This window comes from Diadema setosum, chromosome 2 (assembly GCF_964275005.1).
Source record: "Diadema setosum chromosome 2, eeDiaSeto1, whole genome shotgun sequence".
Lineage (NCBI taxonomy): Eukaryota > Metazoa > Echinodermata > Echinoidea > Diadematoida > Diadematidae > Diadema > Diadema setosum.
Window position 1 is genome coordinate 16,680,897 of NC_092686.1, and position 26,979 is coordinate 16,707,875.

The 26,979-nt window shown below is 36.5% G+C and overlaps 1 protein-coding gene across 1 annotated transcript; it reads right to left on the minus strand.

Annotated features, from left to right (window-relative positions):
• Window positions 1-1,009: 1,009 nt before the first annotated feature.
• On the minus strand, window positions 1,010-13,165 carry LOC140242905 (neogenin-like). Its single transcript, XM_072322653.1, has 7 exons — window positions 13,027-13,165; window positions 11,825-12,019; window positions 9,664-9,831; window positions 9,082-9,219; window positions 8,218-8,378; window positions 4,404-4,554; window positions 1,010-1,263 (listed from the first exon to the last, which is right to left on the minus strand). The coding sequence occupies exons 1-7, from the start codon at window positions 13,163-13,165 to the stop codon at window positions 1,010-1,012; spliced, it is 1,206 nt and encodes a 401-aa protein (XP_072178754.1).
• Between the last annotated feature and the right edge of the window lie 13,814 nt (window positions 13,166-26,979).

Consider the following 26,979-nt stretch of genomic DNA (forward strand, 5'->3'; position numbering starts at 1 on the left):
TATTTAAGCTAAGTGGATGAAATACAGTATTACCCAAAGCAAAAACAATAAAAATCAAGGGAAAATAAATTTACGACTTTTACGACAACCCACTAGAGAGGAATCTAAAGGAGAACACGATTTCAGTTTTGATGACAACATAATATACTTGTTTTACAAATTGTGATCACCTGAACGTAATCTGCGATCATCTTTGTACCACGCTATTTCGGCGTTAGGGTCGCTCACGACACATTCCAGCTGAATCAAGTCATTTTCAAAGCTCTGCTGACTGACTGGTCGCTCTAGGAACTCCATGTCAACATTGCAACTGCCTCCTGGTTCTTGAACTTGAGCGACTGATGATGGGAATTGTGAGGAACATTGACGAAGTTCAAAATCTGTTGGTAACATACAACGACCAGCCGTTTAAAGCTGTATATTCTATTTGTAGCATTTCTCATACAACGATATTTGTCTCAATACTGTTTACGATTGGTTATCAACCTGATTCACTGCTTCATAGTAATTTTTTTAGGAGGGAAAAGGTTTTGCATAAGTTGATGTTTTTTGCGCCTTCAAGTCAGGTTATATTTTCTCCCTCTCTTTGTTATACTGTAAGAAAGTCAGTAACCATGGTACAAGGGAACAAAGTTGGCTTATACTAGTGTACAATAAACATTATTGATGACACCCAGTTTCCTTTACGCACGAGAAGACGGTTTTAGTTTTCATACAAGATATAATTTTTCTCTGTCTCCACTTTATGATTTCTTGGTATAATCACTTGTACACGTAAATGACATTAGGTATGTATGTAGAGTATCAACACACCGTCTATATGTTTGAAATCAGATATTTCAGAAGTTTAAAGCGTTGTGGTGATACTAGCGTGCCTCGCATTGCTCTACCTTCTTCGCACGTCAGCTGAATCCCCAGCCAACCTACGTCTCCACTTTATGATTTCTTGGTATAATCACTTGTACACGTAAATGACATTAGGTATGTATGTAGAGTATCAACACACCGTCTATATGTTTGAAATCAGATATTTCAGAAGTTTAAAGCGTTGTGGTGATACTAGCGTGCCTCGCATTGCTCTACCTTCTTCGCACGTCAGCTGAATCCCCAGCCAACCTACGGCTGGTTCGCAGATTCGCCTCGCGCTCCCGCCCGTTCTCCTATAGCCCGGCTCGCATTCGTGGGTGCAGAGCGTGCCGGCGGTGAACGGAGGCGAACAGGGTCCAGCAATCACGTGGTCCGGTGTAACAAGTGCCTCGCATTCTATGTATTGACAGATACACAGACAAGAGAAAAGGAGACACTGGTTTATTACATTCATTCATTCATTCATTTATTTATTTCTAATTCCACACGGTCACTTGTTTCAGCCACAGGCTGTTCTTCAACAAGTCCGTGCATCTTAAAAAAAAAACAACAGTTACATCTGGTAATACAAAAACAGCATAATATGTTGTACACAAAATCATACTGAAGAAGAGGAAGAGGAAGAAAAACAAGAAGAAGAAGAAGAAGGAGAAGAAGAAGAAGAAAAAAAAACAAAACACTTGAGCTTACAGGCTACATATCACATTCTCTATTCCCCTCCCCTCCCTCCCTCTCCCCCCGGACACAAATAACTCTACGCAAAATCTATACATGTTTGGACTTTTACATAAGAATTTTACATAAGAATAAACAAACAAATATACACAAAACACATGACTCCATCACTGAAAAGAGTCTCGTTAATCAAAATTTATTTATTCAATTTAAATCTAGTGAAGGACATTTTTTAATTTAATTCCTCGACATGAAAAAACTCTGTTTAATAATAATAATAATAATAATGGAGTCTTGTAATGCGCCATGTCTGTCACACAGTGGCACTCTTGGCGCAGAAAGGTAAGACCTCCTCCCACATTGCCTCATTCAGGAAAAGATCCCAATTGAAAGAAAGAACAGTTACTGAAATAAAAAGGTCTTCACTTCCCTCTTGAACAGAGGGAAAGAGGTCTCCATTCTCAGTTTCAAAGGCAGTGAGTTCCAGAGAGAAGATCCATACTGGGTGAAAGTTCTGTTGCCCCATGAATGATGAGTACGGGGAACTCGAAGGGGTGTGACCAGTGGATGAACGAAGAAATCTAGTTGGTTTGTACTTATATTTCTTATTATTGCTTCGTGGTTTAAATAACTCAAAGCATTTATGCACATTTCTTAAGCCATAATGATATTCTTTAAAAACAAAATGTTTTAAAAATTCTCCCGGTATCATAATTATATGCGCACATTATTACACGCAAAGTCGGGTTGAATTAACTTAAATGAGTTCATTGTCCCTCTTTCCCTCTTCTTTCGTGTAAAATGACAAAGAACAGTGGTGAAACTGAACAGCCCATAAATTTTCATGTAAGTCATTAATGAAACAAAATTTATCATTTATTATTATTGTCAAAATGATCATCACTAAACAGTGCGTATAAAAACAAGGCAATCGCCAAATTGTGTCTCGCCCATTCGCGTACAAGGAATTAATATCTTTTATAACTCCCAGAAGTTAATTGCCCTGCTTATGACCTTTGACCTTGTGGTGACCTTCAACACCCTAAGGGACATTTACCATCCAAGTTTGGTCACAAACGGACAAAGGGATCAAAAGTAATGAGCCTTAATCGAAACGCGCCATAACAACTTAACATTGGGCCCTTAAAATTTTGTTGACCCCTTTCTGTGACCTTTGACCTTGTGATGACCTTTAACTCCCCAAGGGACATCTTCCATCCAAGTTTGGTCACAAACGGACAAAGGGATCAAAAGTTATGAGCCATAAACGAAATGCGCCCTAAAAACTTAACATTGGGCCCTAAAAGTTCGTTGACCCCTGTCTGTAACCTTTGACCTTGTGGTTACCTTCAACTTCCCAAGAGACATTTACCATCACCCAAGTTTGATTGCCATTGTACCAACATGTGCTGAGTTACATGTGATAAGAGAGTCTTCCAAGTAAACTTTAACGTATGACCACAAATGACCTTTGACCTTATCATGTGACCTCTTACGGCACCATAACATGAAGGTACCCCCAGTGCATCCATCACCCAAGTTTGATCGCCATTGTAGCAACATGTGTCGAGTTACGTGTGATAAGAGAGTCTTGCAAGTAAACTTTAACGTATGACCTCAAATGACCTTTGACCTTATCCTGTGACCTCCAACGGCACCATAACATGAAGGTACCCCAAGTGCATCTATGACCCAAGTTAGGTTGTATTCCAAGCAACGTATGTGAAGTTATTTGTCAAAAGAGAGTCTTGCATGTAAACTTTAACATAGAAAAGAGAGTGTTGCACATACTCTTTGATATATGACCTCAAATGACCTTTGACATCATCACATGACCTCCGACAACACCATACCCTGAAGATACCTCTAGTGCTTCTATCACCCAAGTGTGGCTGCCATTGCTGTAACAGTTGCCAAGTTATGCATCATAAGAGAGTCTTGCAGGTAAATTTTAACATTTGTGATGGACGAGGGACGACGGACGGACGACGGACGGACGACGGACGGACGACGGACGACGGACCGACGCCATTTGGATCCCTTAGTCTCGCCTTCACCTCCGGTGGGAGAGACAAAGAGGCAATCGAACTTTGGAGCGCTACTATTTCACAATTGTAGAGCTCAATGTTGGTCGTGAGGAAGGGGAACTCTTCCTCTTTTTCATTGATATCTAATAATGTTGAAAAATGTCATGCATGACTGAACTTTAATGACAAAAACTGCAAATTGACTTTTTCCAAGTTTGAGCGTCACATGAAGGAACACTGTCTAACTGAATGGATGAGATTTGTCAATGAAAGTGGTCAAATTAGGCCAGCTGTACAAATGCAGGTTTATGTTTAGGGTTTATGATCCATAACCTTTAATATGGCCTCCTATTCGACACTGTTCGATAACTTGGTCACTCCCTCAAAAGCCCACTCACATAATCAATTTCTCTCGATTCGTATGAAAACAGAAAAAAGGTAATGGGTTAGCCTTTGTAAGAGTGACCAAGTTATCAACAACGTGGCCGTGTTGAAGGTTATGAACCATAAAAGGTTAGAAGAAACCCTAAACACAAACCATGCAGTAGTCGTGTAGGATGGCCTCTTACTCTCAATTTGACCACTTTCATTGACATGATTGACAAATCTTACCCATATAGTGAAACATTCATTGTTCCTTCATGTGACACTCGAACTTGGTAATGTGCAATTTGTCATTGTTGTCTAGAAAGAAGTTTACCAGAGTCTTGAACTCAAGATAACTTACACATCTCTTCTGATATTTTTTTTTCGTCCTGACGGAAAGGCTTAATCTATGATTTAGAAACCTGAAATTATCGTACATTAACTCTTTGTTGCTTAGTGATGTCTTACGATTAGGTATGTCGGGGATTGGCGGATCTGCCAGAAAAAGCAAAGCGTGCGCCCGAGCCTTCACTCTTCCTTCGACGTCTGTTAGAACACAAGTATACTTCCCTTCGTCCTCGAGCTCAAGATTGCGCAGAATCAGACCACCGCCCGGTATCTGTATTCATGACAGGATTTTAATTTCACACTGGCTGCACTTTCTGCAACGACAAGGAGGTCCCTATTATGAGGCTAAGAATAACGAGTTCAGCATCAGCTAAGTTACAATAAGTCGTCATTGTTCAAAGAACATGATGTCGTGTTGAAATTGATAACGTATAGACCTCCTAATTCAAATACCCATTCCTTTAATTAATTACAATCTTTATTATAACACATAATCCAATATGATAAAAAGAATTGTTATATAATGGGGGATTTTAACATTGACCTATATCTAAGTTTCAAACCAATACTGCTCAGTCTTTTCTTGATATCATGATGTCTGTATACATCTTTTCTACCATTGATGTCCATACCTACTCGGGTATCTAATCACTCGACAACTCTCTTTGATAATACATTTTATGTTAATCCTTTTCCCGTTTCTAGTATATTGTTTTTATCAGATTTGTCAGAGCATTATCATATTTTCACTCGTATTCCCCTTGATTATAAGATTATTTTATGTGCAACTGTAGTAACTTCAAGGAAGGTAACGTCAAATAATAGCTAGCTTACGAGATTAATTTAGCGGAGCAGATCGGTCTGATGTATAATATTGAGAATGCAAATGAAGCTTATGATTTATTAATAGGTACTTTCATTTCATTTGTAAATAAGCATGTTCCTATCATTAAGAAAAAAAAAACTTGAAAATTACAAAAGAGTTCTGATACTCCAAGAGATATTTAAGTCTTTGCTACAATCAATTAACCGAAGGAATAATTTGTATCATGTTGATGGGATGAAATGTAATTAGGAATCTCATAATAAGTATACTTCATAATTACAAGAATGCCCTCACACAAATATTACGTTATGAAAAACGTAAATACTTGTTTGTTTAAACATGATATTCAAAATACATGGAAAATCATCAATACAACCATTGACAAGAATAAGGATATAAAACCCTGCATTACTTCAATTAGATATGATAATTTTGTAATTGATGATGCTACATTACTAGCAAATATTTCCAATTAATATTTTTCGCAAATAGGAAGTCATCTTGCACAAAAATATTCTTCAGATGAATATGAAGTCTTTTGATTCTTTACCAACTCCCTCTAAAGCTTTTGTTGTTTGTTCCCCTGCATAGAAACGAATTAATGGATATCGTCCAGAATTTGGAAAAAAGTGCCGGGCATGACAGCATCGACAATGTGTTTTTTGAAAAATATTGTGAATTTCATTATTCATCCGCTGGTACATGATTGTGTTTAATCTATCCTTCTAAGTAATGGTATTGTCGCGATGGCTATGAAAGTCTCCAAGGTATTTCAGTGTATAAGAAAGGAGATAAGGAAGATGTTTGTAATCATAGGCCCACTTCTTTACTTACTTCTGTGTCGAAATTACATGTATTATAAAAAGTTGTTGATTCAAGTCTTTTGTGGTTCTTAGATACTCATGAAATTATTTCTAATTATCAATTTGGTTTTCGGCAAAAACAGAATACATCCCATGCAATCCTTACCTTTCTTGACAAATTTTCAAAATGCATTGATAAAGTTCATCATACTTGTTACTGGAGTTTAAAGGCCTTTGATACCATTGACATGATGTACTTCTCCAAAAGCAGTAATTTTATTGTAGAGTCAGAAGAAAGCCCTTGGAATGGTTCAGGAGCTATCTCAAATCGCAGACAATATGTATTTATTAATGGTTACACATTTATTATGCAAAACGTCAGTTATGATGTTCCTCAAGGAGCTTACTTGGACCCCTTTCCATTTGTTCCTTATATTAACGATATGACCAATTATTCTTACTTTTCTATTATTCACCGACGACGCTAATGTGTTTTTATCTAACACTGATCCTGACGTAATGATTAACACTTTAAACATAGAATTGATGACATTACTTTAGTGGATAAGAGCAAATGAATTTTCAACAAGTAAAAAAAGAAAACCTCAATGCATTTTTTCAGTAATTCCCTGGAAATTCTATCAAGGAATATTCTCCCCGAATTCTCTCAAATTCCTTGGTTTAATTCTTTATAAAAGACTTACTTGGAACTTATATTGACTCCATATAACTGTTGTAGTATCTCAAGAAACATAGGCGTTATGAATAAAGTTAATCTTTTTTCTTTTAAAAAGTGTTTTTAATGTTATACTGAACTCTATGAAAGAATATTATTACTACAGAAAAAAGCTCTTCATATTATTAGTAAGGAATCCTGGAGATGTCATGCCGATGCTTAATTTCATGAAAACAACATCTTAAAGATTTAAGATTTGTATCATTTGTATTGAGGACGATTTACAATAATTCTCTCCCTTCTTTATTTGACTCTTATGTTCATCAAAAACAAAACTGTCCATTCATATCCTACCCGGCACTCGAATGAATTTCGTTTGCCTATAACCAGAACTATTTAAGCTAGTCTGTATTCTCTTTTTCTGGTCCGAAATCTTGGAATTAACTTGACAGTAATATAAAGGGAGCTTCATGTTTGAATACCTAGCTTTACCTTTAAATAAAGAAGTTTGTAAGAAGTTTTCATATTTCAGAATGAGCTGTATCTTTGTAAGCCATGATTTCAAGTCTCATTTATTCCACAATCGTTTATCGTTTACTACAACTCCTTTTTACTCTCCTTTATTTTGGCGAGCTTATATGTCATGCCTCACGTGCCCCGATTTTGATCCGTCATTTTTCTGTCCACTGTGTAGATAGTCGTAGGTATAGTCTCCTCCTGTCATTTTATTCCACGCTTGCTCACCTTCCTCTTTCCCTCATTTCAAAAGAGCTGTCTCGTGTTTGTTAATGTCTGTATATACCAAGTACTTCGTTTCTGTCATAGGTCACTTTCTCTGCCTCGTTTTTCTATGAGGGGACTGTAGACTACAACATGGCCTGCGCAGCCGTGGGGGCCCCCCACACTTTTTGTGCACCATACAAAGGAATACATAAGGTGTCATCACTTTGGGCCCCCACACTTTTTTTAACCCGGAAGTACGTAAGTGGCACTAAAATAGAAATAGATAGAGATCTTGAAGTATGTTTTTGTCTGAAGACCTTTTTTTTTTTTTTTTTTTTTTTTTTTTTTGCTTGTCAAAAAAAAAAAAAAAGGGGAGCGAATGAGCTGAGGGCCTTTTGAAAACGCTGCGCCGGCCTGTACAATATTTGCTTTTTAGCATTTCCCTCCATTTCCAACCATTATTTTTCTGTACTTGTCTTGAAATTACACATATTTAATTGTAGAATTGTACACAGTTTCATTTTTATTGCAATGCTGTATCATTAGTATCATAATGTGTATTCAGATGTTGTAATCATATGTGTTGGAAATGAAATAAAACGAAACGAAGGGATAAACCTAGAAACTCCAAAGGACAGGGCCACCACTTACACATCAACATTACATCACGCTAATTCAGCTCTTCAGGAATTCATAAGGTAATTTCAATTATTAGTACTGAGCGTCGTAAGAACTTGTTCCCTATATATGTCAAGGTAAACGTGGGTTTTTACTTTTACCATCACACAATTGGCATTGAGTTCTAATTATTCTTCTATACATGGCAATCAGCAAATCAGCATATCAGATTACAGAGGTCCGGAACCAACTTTACTGAAAAACACTAATGAATTGTAATGGTCTGACCTGTATGACATCTGCATCTCCGATGGAGATTCTTTCGTCACCTTTGAACCACGTGACGTCATATGTTGGATCTTCAGGGACGCACTGAAACAAATGTTCTTCGCCCTCTTCGGCGAAGGCATCTTCGGGTGTTTGGGCGAAAAAGCCCATTGTGTTGAAAGCTAGAAAGTGCAGAAATGCAGAACCAAAATGATGATACTCCTTTTGAAGTTTTCCAAACCCTGCATAAGTATCGCTACTTGTCTGTGTCAATCTAAGGTGTTTGCCTTGATAGGATGTCATGTTTGTAAAATTCATCTTGATTAAATTGAGGGAAACGGAAGAATACTTGGATTGCATTATTGTCATTGGTAGAAGGATACACACTCATTGACATATTTGCACAAGCGTAGGGTTACTGTTAAATTCAGTTTCGAAGTAATACCGAGTGTACTTCTTTTTAGTATACAATGTCATTATAGTACTTCTTTACAAACTGACACTATTTCTCACCAGTATCAGGATGCAAATCTTGGAAATGCTGTATTATAGCTTTGTTTATCCATTTTACCCCTGTATAAGTATTTTCTAATTCCTTCCTTCCAGAAACCAATGATAATGCAAGTTTGATTTTTATCAATTTTCTGTTGAAAAAGCAATACAGTACCTAATTTTTCGCGTGGTCTTCTGCAAAACACAATTTTAATGTGTTTGGGGCCTACATGATTATTCTTCTTCAGATGATATGTGTACGCCCGACTTAACCGCAGTCGATAAAGCATAACGTCTTGACCATGGGCCCTATATTATCAAATGTAATTACAAAATATTTTATTCCTGTGAGTATTGATGCACAACCTTAAAAGCATAAAGATGTAGACTTACTGATGTTTAGGTCAGCTCTGAGACATTCGGTGCCATTCACCAAGGCCAAGCATGCGTACTGGCCTTCGTGAGTCAAGTCGAATGCGGGTATGATGAGAAGGTCGTTGGCTGATTGAATGAAAATGCCCGGAACGCTGCCTAGGGTTAAGAATGATTTATATACCATCACTAATAATAATTTAGTTGATTTGAACACAGCGAGATATTCTTTTGCGTTTCTATATCTCCTTTGCATACACAAACACAAGGACCAAATGCCGTTTTAAATTTCAAAAATTACAACCCTGCTTCCAGCGCCACTTACGTCATATTACTGTGAGCTAGGTTAGTTGACGTTAATCATTATAATATGTATATATATATATATATATATATATATACATGTATATATATATATATACATATATATATACACTACACACATTTCAGGTCAAGATTTCGGAGGTGAGAAAGGTTACAATCTTTCTTCACCAAATTTTACAGACTGTATACAGGGCTGAAAATGAAGATACAAGTGAGAAAAGGTCTCAACTGATAATTCGGTGAAAGCGAAATAAGTAATATTGCTTTCATTTTTATCACCTGATCGTAGTCTCTGTCCATCTTTGTACCAAGCTATTTCAGCATTAGGGTCGCTCACCACACAGTCCAGCTGGATCAAGTCATTTTCAAAGCTTTGACGACTCACTGGTCGGTCTAGGAACTCCAGGTCAACATTGCAACTGCCTCCTGGTTCTTGAACCGGATTGACTGATAATGTAAATAGAAAGGAAGAAATGATAACATGTCAAAAGAACCAACATTGTTAAAAGATATCCTCATTTTAAACATCCTTGGTCGTTGGTTACGAAGCAAAGGGTTGTTACAGACTGGTAGACAGAATATTTCTTTTGCAATCGTACTTACATAAAACTTACGGTATCAACAAGTAGCTTTTAATCAATTATTACCCATTCGTGTGCTATCTATAGGTGCCCTGTCCGTAGCGGTGTCAGCCCCATCACAACTCCTGCGATCTCTTGTCGTGTAGATACCGCAGACTTCTTTCCCTATTATGTTTCTTGTACTTTGTGGTTTTTTGTTCAACGTTATACCAGCTCATTTTCTTTCTCGTGAAAACATACTTATGTTGACTTCTGCCTGAAGGTTTAAATGCTTTTTTGTTAAACCAATGCTGTTCTTATATCATAATTTTTATCATATCATATCAGATCATATATCATATAATATCACATCACATCAAGTCATTATCATAACTATCATATCACATCAAAATATAGGTTTTTAGGCCAGTTTTCATTGTTTTATCATTCAATTTCATATCAGAAGCATTCATGTTCGTCAAATTTTCTCAGGCATCGAAATACCATCATTCAAAATCGTTTTTCTTCATTCAAATTGTCTACTTTGGCAACCGATTTCGTATCTGCTCATTCTAATTGATCGAATGGGCATACATTCTCGGCAATGGTAATTCAACGTCGTCTCCACCTGTCGCCACCTCTTTCCGAGCATTCTGTCGCATATGGGCAAACAAGTTCATAAAAGTATCATTCAAATTAAACATAAATGATGTCCATTAAAAAAGTACATTACTTGTACTGCACTTTAAATTGAATGTAAATTCAATGTATCATTGTGTGATCCACATGTGGCTCACACAATGATACAAATAAGTATGTAGGATGAAGATCACAAAACAGTATGATGATCACAATTATGTCAATTGAAAATTATAAAAACAATAGTTTATGATGATCTTAATGAAAATAAAGATGTAAATTAGAGATAAAGATATAGTGCCATGTGATGACATGAAAGGAGGAATTTGTATTGAAGTTGACATATCATGTTTAGCATAAAAAAGGTATGGATGTTCAAATGAACAATGATAATGCTCATGATGATGAAAATTAAAAAAAGAATAAAAGTTTCATTAAATAATTAGCTGTACATAGTCACTCTTACTTATTTATAAGTGTACGTGCATTACAAAATTGAATACTCAATTGCAAAGATCGTTTGCTCAAAAACGAAGTTGAAAGTGCTTTTAAGTGCTTATCAAGCCCATCGCGCGAATATGAATGCACAAACTTGGAAATCCGCGCTCTAACACAAAATTGAATGCTTACATCCGAATTTGAACTTGTGACCACTAATTTAGGTGCCTTAAAACAAATCTAAAAGCATTAAACATGAAATCGTTTGACCAAAGCCAGTGCACCCCTTCAAACATACGAATTTGAATGCACAAAATGCGAAAAAGTATTGTTATCATGTCAGTTTTGATTGACAGTGTTGTTTTGCACCGATGATTTACATGAGCAAGCAGCATTGGAAATTATATTATCCTAACTAGCGGTCACCACTCATTTCAACATGAACTTAAGAAATTATTAGTCCCGTAAAGCAAAAGAACTTGTTGCTATGATCCTTACACCATAGGCCTACAGTCCATAATTTGCTATTTTCACCTTCAAAGTAGTAGAGACGTTTCTTATCTCACTTCTTCCTCATTCTCTATGAAATATTACGAAGACGGGGATGACCATGAAATCATTATAATGATATTACAATTTCCAGCGATATGAATAAGCATAAAATCGACTCTTAAAGTTGTAAGAATCAATAGATACAATGAAAAGAAACGCCGTCGTTACTTTTAAAGAGTGTCTTCATTACGGTAAACATGGTTCCCCTTCTAACAATGCTCCTATCCCAACTATGATTTCAAAAGTCCTACCTCGTTCACAAATCAGCTGCTTCCCCAACCACCCTTTTACACGTGGTTCGCAGATCCGTAGCGGGCTTCCCTCTCTTCTCCTGTAACCTAGCTCACACGTGTATCTACAAATGGTGCCCGATGTAAATGGAGGTGCGCAAAGTTCAATGATGGCGTGCTCAGAGCTGGCAGGTGCCCCACACACTGGTTCTTCATCTAAGCCGGAGAAAGATTGGGGAAATTAAAGGACAAGATTAAATGACTAATGACCGGACACGGACACGGACACGTACGGGCCTAATTTCTAGTTCAAATTTTCACTTTTACATCGACATCTGTCAAGTTTCATCCGACATGTGAACGATTTGGCTTCTTTCCCGTTTTATTATGGACCTCCCAGGAGTGAGTCTGAACATTATTTCGTGCAATCTAGTTAATAAATATACGTTATGAAGTGGTCTTATCTATAGATGGTGTATGCAGTTTTGACGTACGGCATTCCGCCAAGTTTCCACGGGGCCAGAGCTGGGTGACGAGAAGCTTCCAAATCGGTCAACGTAAACTCGAACTTGCGCGACTCTGATTCACAAGCTCTAGTAACTCTTTTGTTTTGTGACAAAAGGAAGCATCTCGTCTTTTGATGTGTGCAACCCTTCGAATTACTCATCTAAATGGATGGCCCAGATCGCCCGTCGTCTGATAAGAAAAGTGCGCGAAACTCGCACACTGGAAGGCAAACGCGACAATCACAGGCAGTGTGTGAGTCACCATGTTCGTGCTTGACAGTGTTGGATCTCATCGGCAACAAAGAATTCATAGAAACTATCAAGAAGACGGTGAAGAAAGCGATCAGAGAGGAACTACAGGAACTAAAGCAGGAAATTAGTAAAGTTGCGAAACAAGTTGATTTGAATGAGTCAAAGATCGTCACGCTTGAAATTGAAAATGAAAGTAAAGCAAAACAAATCAAGAATCTTGAGAAACGCCTTGACAGCCAGCAAGAAGCAATGAATAAACTCCAGCACAGATCGCAGGATGCTGAGCAGTACTCAAGGAGAAATTGTGTAAGAGTATTTGGAATAACGGAAAACAAGGGTGAAAATACTGACGAAATCATGCTTCGTATCGCGAAAGACAAACTTCGGATTGATCTTCGCATCGAAGACATAGACCGTAGCCACCGTGTTGGGGCAATCCAGAGGGGGGACGCCGTGACGACTCACCAATCTGCAACATCACGGCAACTCCGGACCGGCAGAGGAAATCAGAATCGCAAACCAAGTCAACTCCAACATTATGGGCCGTGGTCGCATCGGGATCGGAAGCCAAGCGGAGTAGCGAGAAACGTCCCCGGCCGATCATCGTGAAATTCGCGACTTACCGTGCGCGGCAGTCCATCATGGCAGTGAGGCGCCGGTGTCACAGTCGATCCGTTCCGGGTTCCGGGGGAACCGATATACTGGCTGAATCCAGTCGATTAGTTCCGCGGAACGAATATACCGCACAATAGGCAGTACGCAGAAACGTTCCGCAACCGCCGATCCTATCCGGGTTGTGCGAGTAGGCCTCATTAAAAACAAAATAATATCTGATTATTGTGGATGCCTATACCAAAGCCAAAAATCTAAGAAAGCTATTTCTTCATTTTTAAAATGACATCAAGGACAAACCTATTTTTACGTTCTGATAATTTCCCTTAAATGAATCATATTATAGCCTCGTACAAGTGGCGCGAAGAAATGAATCACTGTAGGGCTTACAATGTATTAGCTAAATAGCATGCACAAATACGTACGAGTCGATCATCTGGAGCCGTTGCACAGACAGTGTGCGATTAGCCTTCTTATAGACAAAACTTCAAAGAACAGTTCAACGAAAGAGCATGATAATACTATAGTTATAGGTCCTACATTTATAAGAGACTGCTTGAAGTGGGAAGGAGGAGAGAGGGAGGTTTTGCTGGTAGGGTACAGCAAGGATAAACATGTTTTTTTTTTTTTTTTCGGTGAGCTTTGTTCTGATAAGAAAATTATTGTTCAGCTGTACTTCAAAACAAAAAAGAATGTTGGTCTAATAGTCTGCAAACAAATTGTTAATGTGTATGCAGGGGACTAAAATGGAGCTATGCATGTGGATTTCATTTCATTTATTTATTTTATTCTCATTTTTCTTTCAACAAAACATAACACAAAGTAAATCAAAAATGCAATCATAAGCAAACATACATTACAAAGTATGACATTCAATGGTAATTAACAAACTAATAAAGATATGCAGACATACTGGAATTACAAAGTTATGTTTGCAGGGTAAAAATGAGAACTACCCTGCATACACTTGTCGTCTCTTCTTCTCTTCTTCTCTGACCAGGAGCATTGCTTGTAGATTTTAGACCACTCTAAAATATCTTCAAAAATACTTATTATAATTACAAGTACGTAATTATGCATAATACAAAAGATATAAGACAAAATGAAACAAACAACAGAGACACAACAACGTGACATGACTAAACTGAGGGGAATATACGAATGAAAGGATTAGAGCAAAAACAAAATTAAAGGAAGAAGGAGAGAAAGAGAGAGAGAGAGAATGCCTACACGCTGAACAGGATAAACGGAAGAGGAGATTTATTGATTGATTACTCAAATTGTCCACTCTGGAAATTCTTTATACTTTGGATATCGCAACAAAATTAACATTCAATACATTACAGGTACACCACAATCAGACATGTCATAGAGTACAAAATGAAACTCACTCACATTAACATACAGTAACGTATGCACCATAATAACATAATACATTAACCCGACATTTACAACTACATGTATACAAAAACTATTAATATACAGCTGTATATCACTTTCATATGATTATTCCACTCATAAATGTATTTGATAATATCCTTTCATACATCATCATTATACACCAAACAATTATATCACCACATATCCCAATATGTTTGTATAATTCACTCCAAAAAATTCCAATATATATATATACATATATCTATATATATATATATATATATATATATAGATATATATATGTAATAATTATAATAATAATAATTACCATGGCAGCGCCTTATCAAAATAACGCCAAATGCGTCTTGCATATACACCTGTAAATCATTACATATTTCAAATTTAAAATTACATAACTTAAATACTGTGGGAATAAAAAACAAAAACAAAATATAAAAAAAAATAAGATTACCATAACAATGCTTTCTCTATCAAACACACACGAGAAACATATCCTACAAATCTACACCTCACTTTCATCATCACCAAATTTGAACTCAATTACTTCAACAGTATAAAGATAATCACTCAATATCACCATATACCCCAGATTTCATCAGAATTAATTCAGAGCTGTAGAAAAGTTCGCGACGTAAACTTTGCGACGAACCGGCCGACCGCCCGACCAACCACACACAATTCCTGTATACCTTCTTATACTCTTTGGATATGCGGGAGCATAATACTAATGATAATAATAAATACACCAAAAACTAATCATTACAACTTATAAATTACTCGGGCATTATACGTGTGAATGGAATCCGGGACAAAAGCACTTCTAAAACGGGTACGCTTTGTGCGAGGAGGACAGAGTCTGATACCTGATCTGTTCAGGCAATAGTAACCGTACAGACGGTGTATTAAATCGGTCATCATCTTGTTTACCTTGACCATCATTCTTTCCACGTGTAAATCCTGTACCACTGGCAATTCCAACCCAATGATATTTTGCCACTTTCGCGGTCTATCTATTCTATAGCCTTGTCCTTTTGTGTAAGATTGCCATAAAAACAAATCAAGTTATACATGACAATAGATTGGATAAAGGAATTGTAGAAAAGAACCATAGTGTTCTATCCAGCCTCAGTTTGCTCAATTATTGCCTGATGATTGAGGATGTATTTCGGACAGCAGCTGGTGACTGTATGCAGCTGTGGAAAAATTATGGAAATGAAATGCCTAATTTCATTACTTTATAATGTGATTTTTTTCATTGCGTTAGGGTGTTACCGATGATGAATCTTTATTTGCTGTAACCTATTATAGATAATGAAAAATAAATATCTCTGCCACAATTTAACAAAAAAAACCAAAATGAATAACGCTTAAAGAGTATAATGATGGAGATTTTTTTTTTCAGAACTTAAGGAATTTCAAAATTTAGAGCCGGTGTATATAAATGTATTTTGAGCTTAGGGTTCTCAAAAGGGGTAGATGAAACTCAGACCGCCTAGGTGTATAGGGTGATCATTTTTTTGCAATAACAATAATTTATCTAATAAAATTTGATGGGCGCTGCCCCATGCTAAAATTTCGTATTTGAGATAAGGTAATTTTATTAAAGAAAATACAATTTTAACAAAGAAGACGTTGCAATGCGATACCAATATTACGCGTAATCATTTTACTTATTTTGATAACATGAGGCCTCCACGAAAGTTTTTCATCTACTCTGATACCAAGAAATTTTACATTAGGATACACGATCTAATCGAGTATCATCAAAATAATTTCTGTGCTTAATATTTATAAGGATTTACTAAAAAGTGTATACTTAATTTTCTGAAGGTTTTATGACGATCTTATCCACTGAGTTACTTTTTTTCAAATCAGAGTTGACGGTGTCTACGAGAGTAAATGGGTTTTGATGAGAAAAGAAAACATTTGAATCATCATCAAAATGCATAAATGAGAATATGTCAGATGATTTGCAGAAGTCATTGATATAAACTATAAAAAGCAAAGGACCTAATTTATATTACCCTGAGGGACGCCACATTTGATAAATTGAAACTTGAGTTATTCTCGTTCAGAGAATATTGTTTTTCGGTTCTCCTGAACCACTCCAAGGCCTTCTCCCGTATGTCATAATGAGACAAAATTTATGGATTAAAATTTCTTTATTTTAAGCTGTTGATTTAAAGTTATTATAACTCGAGATAAATAACATTTTCCTTTGCTTACGTTTCTCCTTTGCACTCTCAATCTCTTCTTCATTTTCTATTTTTAATTCTATGGTTTTTTTTTCTCTCTCTTTGTTAGTCTACCGCTTTTACCCTTTTTACTTTTTTTTTTTAATAAAGATTCCATTTTGGGGTACATTAAGCCATATTTCTGTCTGTTTCCTGTCAATTCATGTTACATGTAGTTTACTATAGCTGTTTTTCATTTTCTTATCTCTTTCAATTTCTGTCTATCCCATCGCCACTATTGGCTTCGCACCTTTTACATGTGCATGTAATATGTATTTCCATTAAAAATGTTTGTACATATATAAATGAAACTTAATGTTTACGAAGAGAAAATGTAACTTTTTTTTTTGTGGAACACCAGATTTCGGACATAGGTGCACTGTTTGGATATTCAAGTTAGGGTATCACTAGAAGTCAGAAAATTTACGTGAGTTTGTGATACCCCATATTTTGCATGCACTCTAATTTCTTTCAAGGGGAGGGCTAGTAACTGATCAATGGGAATCAGTGGGAATGCTCGGGAATGATTGTTCCCATTCTAGTGGGATTCATTAAAGAGTACATTAATATATCTATTGTTGTATGAAAATTATTTGCTTCAGAACGGTCTCATATTCAAGTAATGTGTTGTTTAATTCCCCGTCACTGTACAGGCATGCTAACCCGGAAACATTAAACTGCACATTACTTGAATGTGAGACCATTATGAAGCAAATAATTTTCACAGAACAAAAAATGTACTCTTAAATGTATCCCCCAAGGATTGGAACAATCACCCCCCAGCATTCCCACTGATTCCCAATGATCAGTTACTAGCCATCCCCTTTTAACAGAAGATATTTTTTCGGGCCGCAGTCCCTATCATGAAAAGGGAAGACATTCAAGATTGAACGGATGGTACAGTATTGACTATAAGATGGTGTTCAGAACAAACAAATAATGAGAAACCTGCAATATTAAACAGCATTCAATTCTTTTAGAATTCAGAGTTCATTTTACACAAATTAGCTTCAAATTGCTGAGATATATGTAGCTACAGTGCGTATAAAAAAGCAACAAGATTTAATTTCGAATTTGTGAAGATGGTGTTTACTTTACTCCAAAGTAAGTAGCAACATCATAAAGCCATATCTCCTCTTACCAATGACATCCAATTTTTCCATTTCCAATGGTGTGGGGAAATGCAATTCACTCATTATTAGATTCCCTTCTCCGTATTCAAAAGCGTGCAATAAGAATCATAAACCACGCCGGATATTTGGCTCATACCAACTGTTTTTTCATCAAAACAGAATTCTGAAAATTCCAGACCTATTTTATTACAATCTCGGAATTTTCATGTATAAACTAACAACTAACGAATTACCATCTGTTTTTGTCCACATGTTCAAAAGGAATCGCTCTATCCGCTGTTATCCCACTTGCCAGAGTGACGCCTATCACCTTCCCCGTACTCGCACCATTTTTGCAAAGAAAACAATAATATTTACTGGACCCAGATATTGGAATGACCTCCCTCAAGATATTACTTCTTCTTTGTCTTTATTCACCTTCAAACGCAAATTAAAACAGTTATTACTTAGTGCATACACACTTCCAAGTGTTTAGCAACTTTTTTTTTAATACTCCCAGTCTTTTGTCCTTGTCCGCAGCTTCAAGTTATTAAAGTTATTTAATGGTAGCGATACATTTTTTTTTTAATACATAGCATTCCTTTTCAAACACCGCGAGAACCGTATACAGTCTGGTTTGTGCGATATCTATGTGGTTCATTACTTTATCTTTATCGATTTTTGTACTGATATAATTTTAGTTGGTCAAGACAAACATATCCGTTCTTTGTATAATTATATGCCTTTTTTTGGGAACCTACAGTTTTACAAGCGTTAAAGCTTTTTATGTAGGCCCAATCATATTTCTGATACTCATTTGTGACATCTTTTTATGATATGACCATGTACATTTGTGTCAAGAATGTTTTTTCTTCTTCTTCTTCTTCAATCAAAAGACATGATTGTATATATTTGGTATTCTTGTTTTATTGTCAATAATTTTGTAATCTCATCATTGAGAAAATGCAAATATGAAATTTGAACTCAACATCTTATTTATTCTTACACGGTCATGGATGGCTGAGTAATCATTCTTCTTGGACAATGGGTCAAATCGGACTTGGGACCAAGTTTCAGTTAGTGAGACCAGCATAGATCCTTTTAAATTCACCTTTTTTTTTTTTTTTTTGGAATGTTCAGACTGGTGAGACATACCTAGGGCCCTTCTTCTTTGAAAACAACCGCAACGAAAATGGATGCTTACAAATTTTAAATGAACATGTGATTCCTGAATTAATGGAAAATTTTCCTGTGCAACAAAGTGGTGTGTTCAGACGCCTATGGTGGGCACAGGATGGCGCACCAGCCCATCGACTAGTTGCAGTAAGAAAACAGATTGGCTGAGGTATTTGGAAATCGGGTGATTGCCTTGTATCATGATGTGGATTGGCCACCAGAATCTCTGGATCTAACTTCTTGCGATTTTTTTTTTCTTTGGGGTTATCTCAAGAACAAAGTGTTCATAATCCCTCAACCTGACATTGCAACTCTGAGACAAAGAATCACTGATGAATTTGAAGCTCTACGCCATCAAGCCACAATGATTCGCAGAGCTGTGCGTGAGATGTAGAAAAGAGCTAATCTCTGTGTGGGAAGGAATGGTGGCCGTGTTCAGGGGCATGGGATGTAAAGTTAAAAAGAGATATCCGAAAAAATATATATATATTATACGCACTGTATAAACAAAGAGACCCTAATTAAAGGATGGACCCACCTTATCTGCCCACTACACATGTATTTTTTTTTTCAGTCCAAACCGATTTTGTATAATGTACTTTCAATTTCTCTTAGAATCGTATGCTCTCTATTTCAAATGTGCTTTCTAATTATCTTGCAAAACGTTAGATTTTCAATCGCCCATCTCAACCAAAACTATTCTGTATCTCTTTAGAATACCTTGCCTGTTTGAAGTAATCTCTGTGTATTGATAGACCGCCTCCCCAAAAGAGAAAACGCACACACACACACACACACACACACATTCATATGCACATACACACGGACACAAGATATAATAAAGACAACTGAACACACAAAAACAAAATTCATCCCGTCATCTTTAGTTGTTACAACTGAAAAAATAATGAACCAAACGAACATGCATGTATGACGTTGGCGATTATATTGGTCGTTATATCGCACTATAATGATTAGACTCTGTGCCCTGAACATAGACATTAAAATGAAGGTGGACTATTTGAGCTCATAGTATGTTTAATATGAAGCTCCTTGTATTACAGTAGTTAACATGAAGCATGCCGAACATCCCAATTACAGTAACTCCTTCGGTTATTCTGTTCAAAATCATTCAAATCAGAGAGAGGTTGGCATGACCAACGTCACATCGTGCAGAACTCTACAGAGCAGAGTTCTGTGACTGTACCATGGCCACCATGACGACGAAAGAGATAAGGGAGGGGGAAAAAAAGGAATCGCTTTGTAGTCCGGGTTTCAAATTGGCAACTTTGTTCGGTTGGCTGGTCAGAGAGATTTGGAGAAGTTCATTGGCTGTAGAGGGAGACTGGAAGAGTACATTTTAATGAAGGGGTGTTTCCCCATTACCACTTTGTATACATTGTATATGGAAGAGACCCGGATCGAATCGGCGGTGGGGGATCTTATCGGCGGTGAGGCAAAAATCCCGCCGATTGGATCTGGGGGATCTGATATACTGGCCAAAGTCCGCCGATAAGTTCCGGCGGAACTTATCGACTGGCCGGAACGGATCGCCTGTGACACCGGCTCAAAAACACAGGGATATCCATCGCTGAGGATCTGACCGCGTCAAACTATGAAATACTCAAGGAAGCAAGGTTGTCAACCAAAATCTCCGCAGCATGGTCGCAGGATGGGCGAATTCTCGTAGCGCTGCCTGCGGAAAATGCCAAGTCCATCAGAAAAGTAATAAGTACGATCGAAGATGCACGAAAACTGAGGTAAAATGAAACACAGCATAAATTATGTACCCTGGGAGGTTCTCCTCTCTCCTTTCATCGTTTGACATTTGAACAGTTTACTTGTTTTGTAATTTTGTGGGGTTTGGTGTGTGTGTGTGTGTGTGTTTTCTCTCTTTTCTTTTCTTTTTTACTTTTGCAATTGCTACTTTGTATATCTCATAGCCCATATTTCTCATTCATGATACTGTATCCTTGTAGCTGTTGCCAAAAATCTGTAGAATCAAACCAAAAAGCTCTTTTATGTACAGGATGTCATAATTGGATTCACATATCGTGTGCTAACATTTCCGACATTATCTATAATGACCCGTTACAACATTTTATGAATTGGTTGTGCCCAAAATGTATATTTGCTATACTACCATTTAGTGAAGAAGTAAATCAGGAAATTGAACAGGTCACGGTGAATGGTATAAATATCTCTCATGAATTTGAAAATGTTAATGATAATTGTCGGGTCCTTATATATCAACAGTTGTCTGAAAAGGGTCTAAAGTTTACTCATTTGAATATTACCAGTTTGTTGAAAAATATCGATGAGGTTCGTTTGTTTCTAAACGAAAATAATGTAGATATTTTTGCTTTAAATGAAACAAGATTAGACGACAGTGTTATAGAGAAAGAAATTTTTGTCCCTATGTACAAAGTTATTCGTAAAGACAGAGACCGCATGGGTGGTGGCGTAGCGATTTATGTAAAATCTAGTATTGAGTTTCAGGTCATTGAACATATTTCCCTATCCAAATTAGAAGCAATCTGTATCAAATTATGTCCACTTAAATCAAAACCCATATTCTTCGTGAATTGGTATAGACCACCAAGTGCAAGATTAGAAGTTTTAGAATTGTATGAAAACTTACTTCAATTTCTGGACAGCTTTAATGCTGATATAATAATTGTGGGGGACGTAAACTGTGATATCATGGATATGAAATACAATTCTTCTCGTGTCAAATATATGAATGTGAATAATGTCTAATGTGAATAAAGTTAATTCATGTGAACCCACTAGGCGTACTCACAGCTCTGCAACCTTGATAGACCATTATGGTTACAAACAACATTAGTTATGTGAAATCATCCGGAGTAATACATGTCGGCTTGAGTGATCATTCCATGAGTTACTTGATTTGGAAATGGAATCGTCCAAAAGCTGAGCCACGGTATATTGAGTACAGAAATATGAATAAAATAAATATGGATAATTTTAGACGTGATCAACAACCATGGCAAACTGTTGAAGAGTCCCCCACTTTAGATGATGCTGTGTACAGATGGGAAGAATTATTGATGCAAGTGGTTGATAAACACATGCCAATTAGAAAAAAGCGAGTACGGCAACAGCCTTCCCCTTGGATGAATTCTCATATTCATAGACTCATTAAAAAGCGTGATAGGCTGAAACTACGAGCTTGCAAAGAGAAGGATGATGATTTGATGAGTCAGTATAGGCAATTACGAAACAAAGTAACAGGAGAAATTAGAAAAGCAAAGAGAAATCATTATGTTAAGAAGTTAACGGGTGATCAAAGTAATTCTGCTCAAGCGTGGAAAACAATGAAAACGTTGTTCCCAGGTAAAAAATCTTCAAATGTAACAGTTTATGAAGAAAATGAGAAATTAGCTGATGAATTTAATTCATTTTTTGCTAAAGTAGGCCAGACGCTGTCTGAATCAATTCCATATAAAAAGCAAGGTAGATTATTTGTAAATGAAGAAAAATTATTTGAAAATGAATTTGAATTGAAATGTGTGTCTCAAAATGAAGTTTTGTTGGAATTTAGGAAACTTAAAGATAAACGGTCAACGGGTATTGATGGAATATCTTCTAGTATACTTAGATTGGCAGCAGAAGAGATTGCACCAACTCTTACTTATTTAATCAACAGGTCTATTATTGAGAAAGTAGTACCCGCCCGATGGAAAGTAGCTAAAATAATTCCACTGTTTAAAAAGGGTGATAGGAGTCAGCCAGATATTTTTCGACCTATTTCTTTGCTACCAGTAGTCTCAAAATTATTGGAAGAGTTATTCATAAGCAGTTGTCTGATTATTTAGAACACAGAGCTTTAATAGCATCAGAGCAGTCTGGTTTTAGAAGACTACATTCAACGTTAACGGCTCTCATCAGGGTCACGGATGATTGGCTTGATGCAATGGATAAACATTGTTATATTGGTGCAGTTTTCGTCGATTTACGAAAAGCCTTTGATACGGTGGTGCACGACATATTGTTAGGTAAATTGGTAAAGTTAGGTGTTAGTAATACAAGCATTCAATGGTTTAGAGAATATCTAAGTGATCGGCGAATTGTAACGCAATTAAACAACACATTATCAAATGAACAGTATATTTCTTACGGGGTCCCTCAAGGATCGATTTTGGGACCACTATTGTTTGTCATTTATATAAATGACATGGTATATAAAGTTGATGCATGTAACATTCACCTGTATGCCGACGATACAGTATTGTATTTTGCTGACACAAATCCTCAAAAAGTTGAAATGATGTTGCAAAAAGATTTGAATAATATTTTTGATTGGATGTGTACAAACAGACTCAGTTTAAATAGTGACAAATCAGTTTGTATGTTAATTGGTAATAGAAAACTGTTGAATAAGTATAATGAGTTAAATTTGAGTATGAATTCTAAAAGCCTTGAACAGGTGAAATGTGTTAAGTATTTGGGTATTACAGTTGACGAAGAGTTAAATTGGAATATGCAAGTTGATAATGTTTGTAGGAGAGTGAGTAAAATGATAAGCTTTACGGGAAGACTTTGTCGTATTATTGATGAACGAAGTCTTTCATATTGCCCCAGTTAGATTATGCTGATATTTTGGGATTCTGGCAAAAAAAAAACAACAACAAATGGATATGATTCAAAAACTTCAGAATAGAGCAGGGAGAATCATTTTGAAAATTGATCCTTTTTCTTATACAATCATACTTCTAATTCTAGGTTGCATGAAATTCTTAAGTGGGATTCCCTTGCCTCGAGAAGAAGAAAGCATCTTCTTCAATTAGTTTATAAATCATTGAATGGATTGGTACCGCCTTATTTAAGTGAATTTTTTCAAGTTAAAGAGAATAGATATTTATTGCGACCTGATTATAACATAAAGATTTCAACACCAAGGACTAATCATTGTAAGAGAATGATTTCTTATAGAGGGAGCTTTCACTTTAATGTGATTCCTTTTAATGTAAAAAGGGCAACAACTTTTAATTTATTTCAAAGGTATATCAAAGAGTATATTCATTCGTTAATGGGTCTTTCCGGCTAATAGATTTGATTTGTGTTTTATAATTATTAGATTATATAATATATGTTACAGAGTAAAACGGTAATAGAGTATAAAGTACACGTTTATAAATGGTGACAGATTATAGACAGGTATAATGCTCTATGCAGGGCTTGAGCTTAATCAAAGTTGATTATGTTGGGTTTTTTGTTAGGATGGGGGGGGGGGGGAGGACGTTTTTGATTTGTTCGTGTGTAATTGTGTAATAAGTAGTTTTATGTAGTATATGATTTGTAAATGTAACTGGACCCTCCTGAAAAACAGTAAGCCATGATGGCAATATTTACTGAGTGAGGCTTATCCAGCCGCTTTCAACATTGTATTATTTTTTATATTTGTATATGTTTGATTGATTGTGACGGGAATAAATAAACAAACAAACAAACAAACCTTCATAGACATGTGGGTTGATAGAATGCAGCAATATTAGTAGAACACATCATTGAGAGTTTAAGGAAAATCGGACAATCCGTTCAAAAGTTATGAATTTTTGAAGTTTCTGCTCACTCAAGACTGGATGAGAAGGCTACTATAGCTTGTGATGTCACATGAGTACAACGTTATAAAGAAAGAATAAAGAAAATTTAACATATTTTCACTTTTCTCGCATAACAAAAGAACACTTGACTTCTCTCTTTCAGAAGGCAGGAGGAATAATATCACCCTTTTTTTCAAAAAGTAAAGTTTTGTGAAATTTTCTTTTTATTTTCTTTATATCGTACGCACATGACATCATACACTGTAGTAGTCTTCTCATCCAGCAGTGACTACACAGATACTTTAAAAATTCATAACTGTTGATAGGATTGTCCGATTTTCCCAAAACTTTCACTGTTGTGTTCTACTAATATTGTTGCATTCACTCAATCCATATGTATATGAAGGTGGACTTGTCCTTTAAGGGACCATTAAAAACACTGTAGTATTAGTAGTCGTGAGTTCTAATGCTGTCGACACTCGTGCAGGACTCCCGAGTTCGAAACCTCTGGCGCCTACATCTTTGGACAAGGACACATTAATTTCATTTTTCCATATTCAACAATTTCCACGGCAATTATTAACACTTCAAGAATTCAATGTAAATATTGTCGAATACAAACAAATTAGAGAATGAATACTTGTGAAACATGAGGAATCTACAAAGAAGTATGTATATAATATTATATGCTTGCAGGGCTCTCATTCCCAGAAGCTATCCGTTTGTGTAACGAATGACAGCTTATGAAGTGGGAAATGTGCACGTCGAAGAAAATAACAAAATGAATGTTCATTACTTAATCACGAAAGAGCGGCATGATCATCAGCGAGCGAGATGCTGAAACGTTGCAACCGCGGCGGAAGATAGTGGCGCGCGCAGAGAAAGTGAAGGAACGGCCATTGTTTAAAATGGACGGTCCGTCTCTCCAGAGCACCACCCGCCCGAATCCCCCGTCTACACTGAGGTCTAGACACAATTAAGGAACTGCATGAACTAAGAGTGTCGAACGAGATAAAGAAAACTGCTACACAAATGAATTCAGTACAAACAAAATTGAGTGTATTTTTAAAGGAATGATAAAAGAGACGGAGCTTGAACTATTTCTCTGTCCATATCATTCCGAGAATTAGGTCCTGTGGAAATATTCATGATGACTAATGATGGTTCTATTGCTGCTGCTGGTGCTGATGACGATCCTTTTCCCTGAACAAAACATATTACTAAAACGCATAGTCCATGGGCACCTTCACTGAAAAAAAAATGCAAATGACAAGTAAATTTTCTCTACTTCATTATGTGATTTATCGTGAAGGATGATGAGTCTTATTGGTGACTGAAACATGATCTTTGTAAGATCGTTGGTTAATGCGTCAAATATTTCCTAACTTCCTCATGTACTAAACTCCCTCAGTCCTTTCAGGAAAGCGCCCCTTTACCTACTCTTTCCCCGTTCCCGTGCTAACAGTGATCTGACACACATGTTAATGCTGAACTATATTATTACTCCATGCGCACGAGAGATAGATATTTCTGCTTATTTTTCGGTTGTATGGTGATGTGTCAGGGTGAAATATCCTGCTAGTCACCTAAATAAAGTCGACAAATCACAAAAGGTTGTTCTGTGGGTTTCTTTCAAAAGGACATCCAGACACACGAGATACTCACGCGATTGAAAGGACGCGACAAATCCAGTTCTGTTAGTCACAGAGTAGCTTGAAGTGAATCTGATCGTCAGAAACCTGCCGTTGGAATCCAGTGAATGAGCCTGCTGTACATGGGTGTTGCAGAATTCGCCGATTCGATGCGTGCCGATGGAGCCAAGGCCATCGAAGATCTCCAAAGAGGAACCTCTGATAGAATGATAAAATGTCAACAAACATGCACATATCATATAAGTTTCTTTGTTTTTTTTTGTTATGTAGTGACTTGAATGATCAATTCTGTTAATGTTCGACCATGATTGAGCGTGGCGATAAGGTGAACTAGCGGAAAAGAAACACGATTCGATAAAAAAGATGATAAGTTGCTATTCTACCCTAACTAGCTCTGTTACCAGGGTTCAGTTTTCGACTTTTTTTCTCTCAGAGAGTGATAATGACACGATTTTATTGAAAGTGCATGATTTTTTTTTATTTCATATCAAATATGTTCATTAATGTTTTATCACGAACCACTCAACCGATGATAAATTACATCAACTCACCAAATCATCAAAGCTACATACAACATTACATCGTGTGTCAATCGTGTCTACATAGTCATAAAACTCTCAATACACACATCTAAGACCCCGTTTACAGTGCAGGGCTGGGCCGG

Bases quoted from the DNA above. Each gene is read 5' to 3' on its own strand.
- LOC140242905 (XM_072322653.1), bottom strand. From the start codon at position 13,165: ATGATCGGCCGGGGACGTTTCTCGCTACTCCGCTTGGCTTCCGATCCC. The intron at 12,020-13,026 runs GTGAGTCGTCAC...TCTCCGGCTTAG, and splicing joins TGCCGTGATGTTGCAGATTG to ATGAAGAACCAGTGTGTGGG. The intron at 9,220-9,663 runs GTGATAAAAATG...TCTTAACCCTAG, and splicing joins TGGACAGAGACTACGATCAG to GCAGCGTTCCGGGCATTTTC.